The following is a 14,827-nucleotide window of genomic DNA, read 5'->3' as shown; positions in this document are numbered from 1 at the left end:
GTGCTTTCAACACATGAGCTTTCAAGGGACTTTCCAGATCCAAACCATGACATGGTGGCATCTCTAGAAATTTCTATATAGGAAAGTACTGGGGGGCGGGGGGGCGTGTGTCTGGTAGGGTCCCAACTGAGCTATATCCCCAGGCCTAAGGAGGTGACATTTGAGCTGAGACCTGGAGGAAGGCAAAGAGCCAGGACAGGGAAGAATGGATGGACAAGCATTCAATGAGAGGGAACAGAGGATGCAAAGTGTTTTAGATGGCAAATCACTTGTTGTATTTGAGGAGTGGAAAGAGTTCCCTGTGCCCAGAGATAGAGGACAGGGACAGAGGTGTGTGCAGGGAGGGCGGCCAGGTGTCAGGTGCCAGACCAAATGGCTATTTGAATCTATTCTAAGAGACCTGGGAAAAACTGGAGATGTTTATGCCATGGAAGGGCAAATAGAATTCAGGATCATTTGTATGGAATGTAACCCTCTTTTGTTGATTGTTCCTGCTGAGGGCTGCAGGTGGCCACGATGTTCCCCAACATGAAGGTGCAGCTCCAAGTCTCCGTCTCCTCCCCGCCACACCTGACCACGCAGCCCACCGGCCTTGCCCTCACCCCGCAGCTGGAGGTCCAGGCCTTTGCGATCCTCCCCAACTCCTCCCGGGCCCCCCTCTTCCTGCTCAGTATGGTAAGCAGCTCCCGGGTGAGTCAGGGCACCAGCACCTGCTCCTGGCTCCCAGGGTGCTCACCCAGCACCCATTACCTCTTTGTTTATGCACCCAGTGTTCACCCTTTCCTTTATTCACTCTGCCATCAACCTGAAATGTGTCTACTGTCTCCCACTCACTCGCTCACATCTGCGACCATTCAATCATGCAGTTGTGCATTTTTTCACTCATTCATTCATTTATTTACCCAATTATGAATTCACTCGCTTATTCACTGCATTGCTGGTCAATCATTCGTGAGAGGTGCCACCTTCTCCGGTCCCTCTGTGCGTTCGTTCGTCCTGTCCTGCCTGGATCACACCTGTATTGCCTCTGCGATTTGTTTGTATATCGTCGCTCCTTTCATTCATCGGTCCCCTGTTCATCCATGCATGTCCTTGCTTAGCCCTTCATCTGCAAAGTTGCTTGCTGCTCCACATGTTCAGGTTTCCATCCCGTTGCTCTCTGCCAACTGAGCCAGGTCCCCTGCCCCATTCGCTCATCTTGCCGCTCCACAGACACTTGGCAGAGGAGTTCCTACAACGGCCGAGGGCTGTTTTGCGGCTGGTGGCCTCTAGGGACAGGTCCAGATTCTCTTCCCATCATGGGGCACTGAAAGGCAGATAAAATGGGTTCTGAGGGGGTCGCCAAGCTCAGAGCCCATGAATCAGCGAGTGAGCGCAGTGAGACTGGCCCAGAGCTGGCCTGGACTCTAGCCCGGGCCTCTCACTTCACCCCTCCCAGAGTGCTTTGCTCCCAGAGCTGGGGGAGGAGATGGGAGTCGGCTGACGTCCAGAACGCCTCTCCACCCCAAAGCACAAGCAAGTCTCCCTGCTCCTTGGGGCCACCCAGCCACGCTGGGTGCTCTGCAGAGCCTTCGAGAAGCTGGGTCCCCTCCCCCGCTCGGGGAACTTGCAGCGTCCCTGTCCAGCTCACGGCGTCACCCAGGGTTGTTGCTTTGCAGACGGCGGATGCTGTCGTGGAGGTCGGCGCCAAGTCCAACAGGCTCGTTGGCGAGCTGCAGGTGGACCGGTAAGCGGGCCGCCCACGCCTCCCTGGGGTCCACGGAGAGCAAGGGCCTTGCCAGGTACCAAGCGTGTCCTTGCTTCTGTGTACCCATCACCTGTGCCATGGGCACCATCTGCCCGTTTGCAGACAGTGAAGCGTGCTCAGTGACGTGCCCGAGGTCACATGTCATAGAGTGACCAACCAACTGAGTTTGCCCAGAAAATATCTGGACTCTAGCACTGAAGTCTTGCATCCTAGGACACCTGTCAGTCCCAGGCCAGCATGTGGCTTGGGAGTGCCAGCTGAGGCCCCATGCCACACAGCAGTGCCCAGTGCCCCACGTCCCTGGCCTTTCTTGGCACTGGGAAATCCCACTTCAACTTCTGCCCCCGTCCTTGGGATCTCAACACCCAACCCCCGCTGGCTGGGTGACAGTCCAGAGCCACACAGGATCCACATGATATTCTTGGGACTGGGTTTGAATGCCAGCACTGGAGGTTATGGATGGGGCTCTGACGGGAGGCTGCTGGCATTTGAAGGGCAAGCACCAAACCTCCCCACACTCCAACTCCCTGACTGCTCAACGAGCCTGCTAAGAATTCCTGGCCCACACCATCACTGTGAGGGTTAAATGGGCAATTCATATGGGGGAAGTGCATGGAGCACTTGATAGGATATAACAGGTGCTTGATTAACAGAGGGGCCTGAGAAAGAGACGCACATAAAGAAATATGGATAGAGCCAAACAGAAAGAGGGAGATACTCAGAGAGGGACAGAGAGACACAAGGGAGGACAGAAAGGCCTGGAGAGAGAGAGAGAAAGAGAGAGAGAGAGACAGATGGAGAAGTCCATTAAGAGGGAGCCACAGAGAGACATAGAGGGAGGGAGGTGGGAGGGATGGGAGATGTGACGCCCTGACACTGGGTCCCAGGCGCAGCGCCTGCCCCTCATCAGGTCCAGCTGTTTGGAATGCGTCTCGACCCACATCCGCCTTCTCTCTGGCACAGAGCTGTCCTTCTTAACCTTGAAATCAGTCCCTGAGGTCTACATGCTGCTCATTTCTCCTGGCATCGTTTTGACAAGTGTTACTGCTTCGGAAACATGTGGATTTAATTTGCCTCGAAACACCCACGGGCCTCTCAAGTCAGGAGCCAGAGAGGCTGCAGCTGGGCGCAGCGTCGACTCTGGGAAATGGGTGGGGCTGGGGGCTGGCGTGAGGACCGTGGGTGTGGGTCCTGTGCAGGGACCAAAAGCAAATCTTTCAACAGTTTTTTGTTTTGTCCTGGCTTTGAACCCAGGGGCTCTAGAGCATGAGCTACATCCCCAACCCTTTTTATTTTTATTCTAAGACAGGATCTTTGGCCTCAAACTTTGGATCTTCCTGCTTCAGCCTCCCAAGTCATTGGTCAGGAACGTGTCACGGAGCCCAGCAAGTTTTTTAAAATTTGAAGAGTGTTAGACACAACAGGGCTTTGACCTCCAAGAGACCTTTTGGAAATCCTGCTTCGCTAATGGTTAGCTGTGTGGCCTTGGGCAGGTTGCTTGGCCTCTCTGAGTGTCAGTTTTCTGATCTGTAAAATGGCAACATGGCCTTTGCCTTTTGGAATGAGAAGGGAATTCAGTGGGGTACAGCACTCAGCATAGCAGGTTCCAGAAGCAGCCCTGTGTTTCCCACAGGCCATCAAGGCAGGTGCCTAGAATGTCCCAGGCTTTCAGGCAAGAGGGGACTCAGGCGTTCAGATGATGTCCTTAGGAGTCTGGTTCTCCATCTCTTGGCTCTGCCGTCCCCTGTGCTGGCCTCATCTCCTGCACGCTGTCACGAAGTGGAAGCTTCCTGTCTGGCTGTAGAAAACAGCACCCGTGCCCAGTAGTCCTAGAATCCTGAGACAAGTCTTGCTGGGCCAGCAGGGGCCCCAGGCCCATCCTGGACCACACCCCATGGCCAGGCACCCAGGGGCTCTGGGGGGTCAGCAGCCCTCCCTCTGCAGGGAACAAGTGCCTCTCCCCAGGGAGAGCATGGCGCTGTGCCGGGAGGCGGGGTGGACACCGGCGGGGAGCCAGGCGGCCTCCCTGCACGACCCCCCCCCCCCCGGGTGCGCACACCACTGGTGTGGGTGGTCTCACTCTCCCCTCGCTCATTGCAGGCTGATCCTGGAACTGAAGCACTCAGACGTTGGCCCCTTCCCGGTGAGTCTGAGGCCCTGGGCCGCCCCTTCCTGCCTGACCTTGGGGTGGGGGGGTGTCACAGGCTCCTGACCTCACTTAGGAGGCCACTGGTTCGTTTGTATATAATGCAAATGAATGAATGGTTCAGGAAGGTTGAACTGGAGTCCCTGCTCCAGCTTCCAAACAGGAGGCCGTGGGCAAGTCCCATACCTTCTCTCAGATCCAGACTTTCCTGGCCTGCGTTAGTGTGTTGAGGTTTAAATGGGACTAAATACGCACAGTCCGTTACCCCCGCCCCTGCCAAAAAAAAACTCCACAAATATTTGTTGGAAAAATTAATTACTTTATTGAGCACCTACTATGTGCCAGGTGCCTGTCTAGGTGTGGCGGTATACTGAGCCTTACACAGTAGTGGGGAGATGGGACGATAGGGAATGAAGGTTGTTTCCATCATGATCAAAGCTACGAAACAGAATGGGGGTGGGGAGGACAGTGAGGGAGAGAATCTGTCTCCAGTTGCTCTGGAGAGCATCTCCTTAGGTCCCTGAGATGCCCCCCCAGGTCCCCATCACAGAGCCTTGGAAGCCACCCGGCCCCAGGAGTCAGACCTTCGCAAACTCCTCTCCAAATCTGATCAAACCCAGCCAGCCGTGTCCATCCCGTGAGCTCACAGCAGGCAGAAGGCCTGAAAGCAACCTCGGAGTGTTTCTGCGGGTTTTCCGGGGCCCAGGCTTCCTCCGGGGCTTGGCTGTCAGTAACTGACTTCTGCTTCAGCAGAAAATAAAAACGTGAATTTGCCAGAACTCAGACGAAGGAGGATGCCACATTTGTGAGCCCGGGGAATTACAGCCCCGGGAAGGAAACTCAATTGTTCCAGAAACGAAAACATACACATTTACAAGTTGTAAATGTCACCTCTGTGGTCAGTCATCTTGATGGCTTCACATTGTTTTTGAATTTTTTTTATTACTGCCAAAGCAAAAAATATCCACTATAGAGCATTTGGAACCTACAGATTTACCAAACATGGAAAATAAAGGTCAAGGGTAATTTGAAATATACCCTTCTTGACCTATTGCTCTGCCTATTGAATTAAAAATGACATGTTATGAAAGAGCCTGGTGGCACATGCCTGAAATCCCAGCTACTCAGGAGGCTGAGGCAGGAGGATCACAAGGTCAAGACCAGCCTCAGCCACTTAGCAAGACCCTATCTCAAAATAAAAAATAAAAAGGACTGGAGACATGGCTCAGTGGTTAAGTGCCCCTGGATTCAATCCCCAGTTCTCACAAGGAAAAACATAATGGCATTATGTGGGCTGGGGAGATAGCTTAGTAGTGATAGAGCCCTTGCCTAGCATGTGTGAGATCCTGGATAAGATCCCCCGGTTCCAAAAAGACAAAACAAAACACACAGGCACCCAAAGGCATCAGATGACTTCTATAGCCACCTTTTCCTCACTCAGATTGAGCATGTCTCTGTGCTTGATGGTCGTATTTCTGTAAGGACTTCCTTGCATCAAAATACCATTCTTTCTCTCAATTGACTCCCCTCTTGTTGGACATGTAGGTTGCTCTCAGTTTATGGAGTTACTTTCTTCGCTGTGGTTAGCATCTTTGCTAGATCATGTCCCTAGCATAAATACCTTGGAGGCACGTGTGCTGGCTGCAAAGACACACACATTTTTAAGACTTTTGATGAACATTGACCAAATAACCCTCAAAAAGACTGACTGCATCTGCCCTCTAGCCTGCAGTGACTTTTTTTTTAAAGCAGAGGTTTGGGGCTGTCCTTCCTCATCATCTCTGTGGATGCACCATACAATTTAGAACCGGCTTTACCCCGGGAACCTGAGAACAAAGAGATCACCTGAGGCTTCTGTCCAGCTGCCGCTTTCCTTGCTGGGCCTGCGGAGGGCCCCGGGTGGGTGCAGGGTGCCGGGGGGCTGCTGCCTGACCAAGTGGGCCTGTTCTCCTGGTGTCCAGGTGGAGTTGCTGCAGGCTGTCATGGACTACATTGTGCCGACCGTGCTGCTGCCCAAGGTCAATGGTAAGAAACCCCAGAGAAGGGACTGGTTTTCAGTCCTGGGGAAGGAGGGTGGGGTTGGCAGTCTGGGGGCACCTCATGCCTGGCCCAGCTGGGAGGCCACATGAATTTCAAATGGCCTCTGACCCAGAAAAGGGGTGGAACCCAGAAGTTCCTACTGTGCGTCAGCTGGGATTTCCGCCAGTCCTTACAACGGCCTGGTGAGATGCGGATTGTGAGCATCTCTAGGTTTCATGGGAGGAAGTGAAAGATCAGAAGGGCTAAGTGACTTATGTCAGGTCACAGAGCAGGCGACAGGTCTGATCACAGCTTTGAAGCCAGAGGCTTTTTCCAACTCTGGGACAAAGGCTGGAGAGCCTCCTGCTAACCTCTGCTGAGAGGTCACAGCCACCAAGCCGTAGGAACTGTGGACACCTGCCTCTCCCCTTGGGGAGCCAGGGGCACAGGGACCCTTGGAGGCGCACTCATGTGTGACCGGGATATTTGGAAATCATACACAGGCCGACCACATACTCCATAGAGTAAGAGCTAGCCGCCCACCTTGACACCTAGCTTCGTGGAGACCCGGGACCGACTGGAATTTACAGTTCCCTGAGCTCCGTCACTGTGCGCGCGTGGGGAGAGGGGCCCCAGCCGCTGCCCTCTCCGGCTCCACCCTCGGCAGTGGGGCTGCACGCACATGCGCAGAGACGCCCCTCGGCCAGGGCCCCGCCCCGCCCACACCCCTGCGCGGCTGCTCCTTGGTATGCACCGAGGCCCGCACTGCACGCGGGTCTAGGAGGTGCCTTGGGACCAGTGGGGGACAGCAGCGGGGGTGGGGGCACGCCATGCCAGCCCCTCCTGGCCCTCACTGTCCGCCCGTCTCCATCACAGAGAAGCTGCAGAGAGCCTTCCCTCTGCCCATGCCCGCCCGGGTCCGGCTCCACAACCTGCTGCTTCAGTCCCACCAGGTAAGTCCCTCAGGTGTCCCGACCCCACCTGGCCCATAGCAGCAGTCTATGGTCGCCACAAGTCCTCAGTGCCAAGCCAAGCCCGCCTCCTGTGCTTTCCACCCTCGCCACCCTGGCGTGGGGGCGCTGCCAGTCAACAGAGAGGAATGACAGAAACTCAGAAAAGCCACCGGCATTGACCCAAGTCCAGCTTCAAAGCCAGGCTCCCCGTTTTCCCCCACCCCACTCGATAACCACGGGACTCAGTGCGTGGCCAGTGCGTCTTAGACGGTGGGCGCCGGAAGTGCTTCAGCGGTGTTCCCTGCCTCCTTTTGCATCCAGGGTCCTGCTAGGCATGGTGGGGTGGGAGGTGGGTCCAGCGCCTGGTGGATTGAGAGGCAGCAAAGGAGGCCCCTGCCGGCCCTCCGCCTGTCCCCGGAGGCCGGGTCTCCAGGCCCTACTCCTGGTTCCAAGCTCTGCCCGGGGTTTTGCAGTCTCCTGTTTGCTCCCTACATGCTGAAGGTCTCCCCACTCTTGACTTTCCCTGCTCACTCTCAAGTCCCTCACCTCACCTGTCACCTCTGCACCACCCAGCGTCCTGGCCATGTGCCAGCCTCCTTAGTGTCCCTAAACTCCTGCCTTCTTTTCCACGTCTCCACCTTCAGGCCCCTTCAGCCCAGCACATCCCAATGAAGCCGTTATCTCCACAACAAAGTCATCACCCAGGGTCACGATCCTGACAACTTGTGGCCCTCCGGAAGCCCCCATCTCCCCGCCTCCTCACTCTCCCTAACCCCCTTGTCCAGTCAGTCAACCCCCAATATTTTAGAGCAAGGAGCTGATGGGCTTTTAGAGACAGGAAAAATAATGGAGAGAGCGGAGGAGGAGGAGGCAGCCGCCACATTGCCCACGTTTTACCAAGTTCATCATTAAAAAAAAAAAAGAGACCCCTTGGCGCAATTTAATTTCTTCACTTCTGAAAGTTCTGAGTGAAGGGCACAAAGGAGCAGAGAGAAGTGGTTTTGCAGCCTTGATTGGAACAGGGACTCCCTGGAGCCGCCACGAGGCAGGGATGACAAATGAAGGCTCCCAGACAGCCCAGGGGTCTCTGCCAGAGAAGGAGACAGCTGCCAGGGAGGCAGCGGCGGATCCCGGGGTTGGCAGCTGCTGACGTGTGGACCCCAGTGCAGACCCCGGCGCCCCTGCTGGCTCCCGCATTCTGACAGCAGACAGGCCCCACTTGGCTCTCTCCCGCCCAACAGACAGGCTCCCAAAGTCTCCCTCTTAAAAACCCAGTCGCCCCCAAACTCACCCAGGTGCTGACGACACTCCATCTCTCCCCAGAATTTCCTGCAGTTTGGAGCAGACGTTCGCCTTGTGTGAGGTCACCTGGGGTGCGCAGGGTAGGGGCCGTGGCAGAGGCCGCCTTTCTCCAGGGAATCCTTGCTTGATCTTGACCCAGTGCCCCTTGCAAATTTCTCCAAACTCAGATCCAGAAATGGTCTAAACACGGGAGACTGCTCATTGGAAAAGAGTGTGGTGCGTATTTCAGGGTTTCTGAGCCCCTTTCAAAGTTGTTTTCACAATGTATCCTCCAAGAATTGCATTTTGATTGTAACCAGGTTCCTCCAAAAGAAGGAAAAAAATGCAAAAGAAACAAACACCTGTTTTTTCTGTGGATTCTGCGTGTTGGTACTGTTTTTATCTTTTTAATGTTCATTCATTCCCTCATTGTCTATAACCAGTATGGTCAGTAATGCCTGGGTACAGTTCAAATACAATCACCTCTTGGTTTCTACAATTAATATCCTGAGTCCCCTGCTAGGCCTACATGACCAGAAAGTGTTCTTGGGGTTCTTTCAGTTCAAAGGGAGGGCGCTTCCTGGGATCAGCCCACGGGGCTGTTATTCCTGCTGTTGCCACAGGGTGTCACTGTTTAACGATGATCCTGCCCCGCCTACTCCTGTGGAGCCCACGCTGGGACTGTGGCTCCTGTCATCCCCACAGGGTGTCGCTGTTGAACAGCCGTCCCGCACAGCCCGGCTTCCTGCAGCACAGGGGCTCCAGGGTGATGGCCCCCTTGGTCCAAGCCCTCCTGCCCAGTCATTGTGCTCACTGTGGAACACTGGACCAGGGAAGAGAGACCATCCTTGGGTGCATTTCCCTAGGACTCTCCCGGCCCCGACATGGGAGCCAGATCACCAGCTCAGACTGCCTTAGACCTGTGGTGGACGTCCTGGGGGACTTTGGGCCATTTCCCACCATGGTACATCCGTGGGATCATCCCAGCCATTAGATGGACTTCCTGATGGTCCAGCAGTCCTAGGAGGCCTCTGAGCTGGGGACATTTGATCTGAAACTTGAATGCACAAGGACACACAGTTGGGTTGAAGCAGGTGGGGGAAGACATGACCAAATTCAGTTTCTAAAGTGGTATTTTTGTGCCATCTGAAAGCTTTGGAAGGATACAAATGGAAAGGGGCCCGTGCTCATTAGGAACCTAATTTGTTATTCAGACTTCAGCCTGGCTGGCGATGGTGAGGAGGGAGAGGTGCTTTTGTACTGAGGAAAAGCAGATGAAGGCATTTTAAAGGAAAATGCACCTAAGTCAGTTACCATTGGTTCTTTGCTGGAGTTGAGGCTGTAGGGCCACAGGGGAAGGACGACTGTGGATCAAACACTCCTGCGAGCCAGCACATCTACCCAAGGGGGACTTGTCCAGTCCTTTTGGATTGAGTCTTTCTCCTTGAATTATACAACTGGCACGTGGCAAAGCTGGGATTCCTATCCCTTTGCCATCAGAACCCACACTCTTTTCACTCCCCATAGATGTCAAATTACTGTCTTTTCAGGGGTTTGGTGTGTTTAAGGCAGGACTTCTGTGTTCAGTTGCATAGGTTGTGCACTGTGCACTATAAAAAGGCACCAGTCTCAGGAAACGAAAATCCCTCTCATTTGTCCACCAAGAGGGTACACCTGTTTCTGTTTGCCAAGGGCTTGTGTAGGCCCTGAACAGGGCCAGAAGAGCAGCCAGCGAGACTGGAAGGAAGAAAGCAAAGGGAAGCACAGGTAGGGATGAGTCCGGGAGGCTGAGACGACTCTGCCTTTTGTCCCTAAAGATAGGGGAAGGCAAAAGAGATCTTCGTGCACACAAATGACACAATCCAATTCACATGTTTGAAAGCCCCTCCCTGGCTGCCGTGGAAAGATGGCTGCTGGGGATGGAGACCCCGTCCTGCTGCCTTCCCCACCTGACCGGCCCTGTCAATCTCCTGGAGGCACCTCCCTCTGCTTTCCAGAACACACGGTCAGCTCCTCCCCACCCTCTACACAACAAATGCACTTAGATCTGGGACCCGATGACCAGGGAGAGGCACCCGCTCTCCCTCAGCAACCTCTCTCTGATGGCGGGAAAGTCGTTGGGTTTGGATTGTGGCACATTGGCCCACAGGCTCCAGAGGATCTGCTAAGCGGCCCCCAGACCCACCATTGGAGCAGTTCTTCAGGCCGAGCGCCGCCTGCTGCTCGTGCCTGCCAGCATGCCCAGGGTTTCTTTGGGGGCATTGAACGTGTCCTCAAGTTAGCAGGGGAGGTTGGTTTTGCAACTCTGTGGACACACTAAAAGCCCCTGGACCCCTTAAGTGATGGCATCTAAAATATATGTCAGTCCAGTTGCAAAAAAATTAAAATGCTTTGTAAAAGCTCCACTCTGGATTGCCTGGAAGCTCGTTGGGGTCACAGCAGCTTCCTGCTGATCACACGTTGCCCTCTTGGGGTTCCTTCTGGAAAGGCCGACTTGTTAAATTTGAGGGGAAGTGCCCTCTAGTGGGTGGGGAGGGGAGAGCTCACAGGGACACTAACCCCGGTTCGCCATGTTGCTGAACCCTGTCGGTGGCCATGAGCAGCCCGGTCCTGCTTCCATCTCTTCTGGTTACTTATCCCATTTAGTCCTCATGACAACCTCCAAGCATAGACAGGGTGGCTCTCATTTTCCAAGAGTCCATAGAAAGGTCACATGGCCTGCCCAGGTGGCTCAGCTCAATGTTCCAAATCCCAGCGATGGACTCACTTGGACCTGGCTTCAAACATCAGCTCCCACAGACTGTGTGACCTACAGTGCTTCTCAGCCTCTCTGGTCCTCTTTCCTCCTCTGAAAAGGAGAGAGAAAATTTTGGCCTCAGATTTTGAGGGCGTGTGGTGGAACACGCTGTAGTCCCAGTTCCTTGGAAGACTGAGGAAGATCATAAGCCCAAGAGTTTAAGCAATATAGCAAGACTTCATCTCAAAATAAAAATAAAATAAACTCTTGCCTTCCTCTTTGGCATGAGGTTGCAAGAGGAATTGATGATATAGTTGAGTATGCAGCTCAGTCATGAAGAGCGTGAGCTGTGCTCTCAGAATCCTTACTTGCAATCCCCAGCTCTGCTGTCTAACCCTGTGTGACCTTGGGCAGTTCATTTAATTCTCTGGTCTTCAATTTTCTCAACTGTAAAGCGAGCATCAGAATAGTACCTACCTCACACTGCTGTTATGGGAATCAAGTACATGAGGAATCTGTGGGACGGGAGTTGACAGGGATGATCTGAGTTCACCCTAAATATTCATAAGCCCCGTTCTTCTCACCATACTCTAAGGATGATATCTGGCTTGTCACAGCTGTATTCCCACAGCCTGCCACATAAATATGTATTTTAAAAGTGACCTAGGAGTTAGCCAGGCACAGTGGTGCACACCTGTAATCCCAGCAGCTCAGGAGGCTGAAGCAGGAGGATTGCAAGTTCTGGGCCAGTCTGGCCAACTTAGCGAGATCCTATTATTTATTTATTTATAAAAAATGAAGAGGGCAGGGGATGCAGCTCAGTGGCAAAGCACCCCTGGGTTCCACCCCAGGACTGTAAAAACAAACAAAACAGTGACCTAGGAGTTGATTCCACAGTGATATAACCCAGAGCTTCTGTCAGGGATCCAGATACGCTCCAGCGCTCTCTGCCTGGACCAGCCTGAGCTGGGAGTCAGAGCCCCCGCTGGTTAGTAAGTCTGCTCTTCCTCACAGCTCAGTAACAATTTCTCCTTGCTGAGAAATTTCCATTTTAACAGAAAGTCCTTCGGGGCCCCAAAGCCATCAAGACCCAGTAAAGTGAGACTAGTGCTGTGATTTCAGATGCTGCCAATCGCAGGGGCGAAGAGTGGACGGAGGAGGGAGGGGCCTCAGGTTCCTTCACTTCCTTCTGGCGTGAGGGGCTGTGGATCTATGCAGCCAGCCCTGCTCAGGGGTCTCCTAGCATCTCAGGTAGATGTTGCACAATTTGCAAACCTCGCCAGATTACCACTGGCATTGCTATTTCTAGTTTGTAAATCCACATGCCTCAAGGACTCATGCAGGTGCCTGCACGTGAGTGTGGGCAAGGGTTTACTCGAAGCGTCCGACCCCTAACCCGGAAGCACCACACAGAGACCCATTGTTGCAGGCCTTTGCAGGATTATCATCTTCCAACAAGAGCCCGAGTTCTCAGGAGGGTGGTCACTGTCTTGGAAAAGTGCATTGAACTTGAACGTGAGCAGGTTTGCCGAATTGCTGGGCTAGGAGGAAACCTGAAGCTCCTGTGGTCCCCCAGTTCTGGAAGCAGGATCAGGCATGTTAGAAATGCATCTCAGTCCCCAAAGGAACCCAGTCAATCAGAATTTGCATTTAAATGTGATCTCCGGGTGATTTGCTGGCACATCATAGTTTCCAAGCCACATTCTAGTCCCCGGACCTCATTTGCTTTGGGGGAACCATGAGGAGCAGGGTTGGCCCCAAGTCCCATGGCCTGGCAGGAGCAGAGCCCTGGGAGGGACTCAGGCCTGCTTGCTCCCAGGCCTTGACATTCAATTGCTCTTTATTCCAACACATGCTGTTCCCCATTCCTGATTGCCCTTCCCTCCCTCCTCAGCAAAACCTCCATGTGACCTTCCAGATCCAGCCAGATGCTACCTCCTCCATGAAGCTTCCTCTCTGGCCCCAGGACCTCTGGCAGAACATAGATAGCTATGTGTTCTGAGTTCTGTCTTCAGCAGTCTACTGACTCCCATGGGGCTTTGGAAAAGAATTCTAAGCTCTCCCCGAGAGGAGGACACCTGCTACCAAAGATCCCTAAGTCCTTAAGAAATGCTCCATATTACCAGCCTGTCAATCAAGAGTCCAGGCAGCAAACCCAAACCCAGCTCCAAGGGTGGCTGGCATTTGAATGAAGGGCTGTGTGTAGAGCTGGGGATATTCTTAGTAAAGAAACCCAGCAAGGACAAGCACCTAGGCTCGAAGCAGCAGAGAAAGGAGCCAGGGATCAGCACCCAGTGAAGGCAGGCACCGTGGGCCAGGGGTATAGATTGGGGGGACACAGAGCTGTCTCCATGACCACCATCCAAGAGAAGCGGTCAGGGAAGGCACCCTGACCTCTGACCTCTCATCATGCTGCCCTCTGGCTAAGCCCAACTATGGATGAGAAACTGAGCCACAGAGGGCCCAAGGACTCCCAGGAGGGGAGTCAGAACTTAAACTCGGCCATCGGCGCCAGCGTCCTGAAAGTTAAACATCAAGCTCATTCATTCCCTCAACAATTGTGGGCTGCATGCTGCTCAGCGTTCCCAGCACCACAGATTCCAAATTCTAGATTTTCAACCAACACGTTTGCAGTCAGAAGAAGCTATCCACCCTTCCTCCTGGTCCTTTTATTGTTGCCACCTGCTGTTCTTATTTACTTATTTTTATTTTTTATTTTTTGGAGTTTCACTTTCTCCCCTTTTTATTGGCCCCTAATCATACATGATGGTGGGAACGTTGTTACATGTTTGTACATCCACTCAGCATAATAGTAGCATTTGGTCCACTTCATTCTGTTTATACATTTATTGTATTTATTTGGCCCTGGGTTTTGAACCCAGGGGCTCTTTGCCACTGAGCCACATCCCCAGCCCTTTTTATTGTTTGATTTTGAGACCGGGTCTCGTTAAGCTGCGGAGGCTGGCCTTGAGCTGGCCATCTTCCCGCCTCGGCCCCCTGGGCCACTGGGGTTGCAGGTACACGCTACTGTGCCTGGAATGACAGCTGTCACTTTTGCAGACATGGATGGACAGCCTGGTAGAAGAAAGGACCCGGGGCTTGACCAGTGTTGGTGTCACACTGCTCCCTGAGGCCTCACCTAGGTCCTGGGTCACCAGCCAAGGTTGGGCCCTCCAGGGGTGAAGGCCAGGCCTGGGCCTCATTGGACGCTGGCTGGGCAGCTCTCAGGTCGGAAGGTCACTGCTGTGGGAGATTCCCAGCCCTGTAAATGGCCTTCAGCTGGGGACATCCTCAAACTCCCGACAGAAGGAGAGTGACATCCCCACAAAGCCCCCGCTCTCCAGACTGTCCTCTCACACTCTCCAAGCTGGACCCGTGGGAGTCCCCTTCTCTGTCCTGTCATGGGAGACCTGAGACCCCAGGAGGAGGCCCTCTGCAGCCACACAGGGTTGGGGGCAGGGCCGGGCCAGCTGGCTTCCCCCAGTGGGGCTGAGGTCCAGGATCAGGGGCCCCAAGACACACTGGGGCACACCTGAGCCCTCTCCTGCCCCCAGGCCTCTGTCCTGGCTGTTGGCTGGGTCGGAATAACTCTTCCAAGGCCGGCGCCTCCTCATCCTCAGGGACTTGGCTCAGAGAGGCCCTCCCTAACCTACTGTCACCCTGCTGGTGACAGTAGCCTGCATGACTTCACCCTCAGAGCCTCTTTTTCTTCATCTGAAGACGAGACTAGAATCCCCAGTGGAGGGCTGCAGCAGGGACCAGAGGTGTGTACAGCTTAACCTGCACATAGTAGGTGCTCAGTGAACATCCATGTCCTTCTGGTCCTGGCTGAGGAGAAGGCTCAGTCTAGGAGCAACCAGGCCTGGTGAGATGGGGATCAGGGAACAAAGGCACCCACAAACCTCAACCCCAGAGCCAGAGGAGCAACAGGCCCAGGAGCTTCC

General features: G+C 53.9%; 1 protein-coding gene across 4 annotated transcripts in view; it reads left to right on the top strand.

Moving 5' to 3' along the window:
* Positions 1 to 8,620, top strand: part of LOC124977814 (bactericidal permeability-increasing protein-like) — a 29,334-nt gene extending 20,714 nt beyond the window's left edge. For 3 of the 4 annotated variants that reach the window (XM_047541670.1, XM_047541672.1, XM_047541674.1), the window contains 6 exons: positions 508 to 675; positions 1,659 to 1,726; positions 3,848 to 3,890; positions 5,855 to 5,918; positions 6,789 to 6,865; positions 7,510 to 8,181. In XM_047541670.1, coding sequence (XP_047397626.1) covers positions 508 to 675; positions 1,659 to 1,726; positions 3,848 to 3,890; positions 5,855 to 5,918; positions 6,789 to 6,865; positions 7,510 to 7,584 — 495 coding nt within the window. In that variant the 3' untranslated portion in view covers positions 7,585 to 8,181. The other variant, XM_047541673.1, reaches the window with a different exon arrangement.
* Positions 8,621 to 14,827: the final 6,207 nt, after the last annotated feature.

The sequence above is a fragment of the Sciurus carolinensis genome, chromosome 2 (assembly GCF_902686445.1).
Source record: "Sciurus carolinensis chromosome 2, mSciCar1.2, whole genome shotgun sequence".
Taxonomy (NCBI): Eukaryota; Metazoa; Chordata; class Mammalia; order Rodentia; family Sciuridae; genus Sciurus; species Sciurus carolinensis.
Note: the sequence above shows the minus strand (reverse complement) of the source record. Positions and strands in the feature narration are given on the sequence as shown.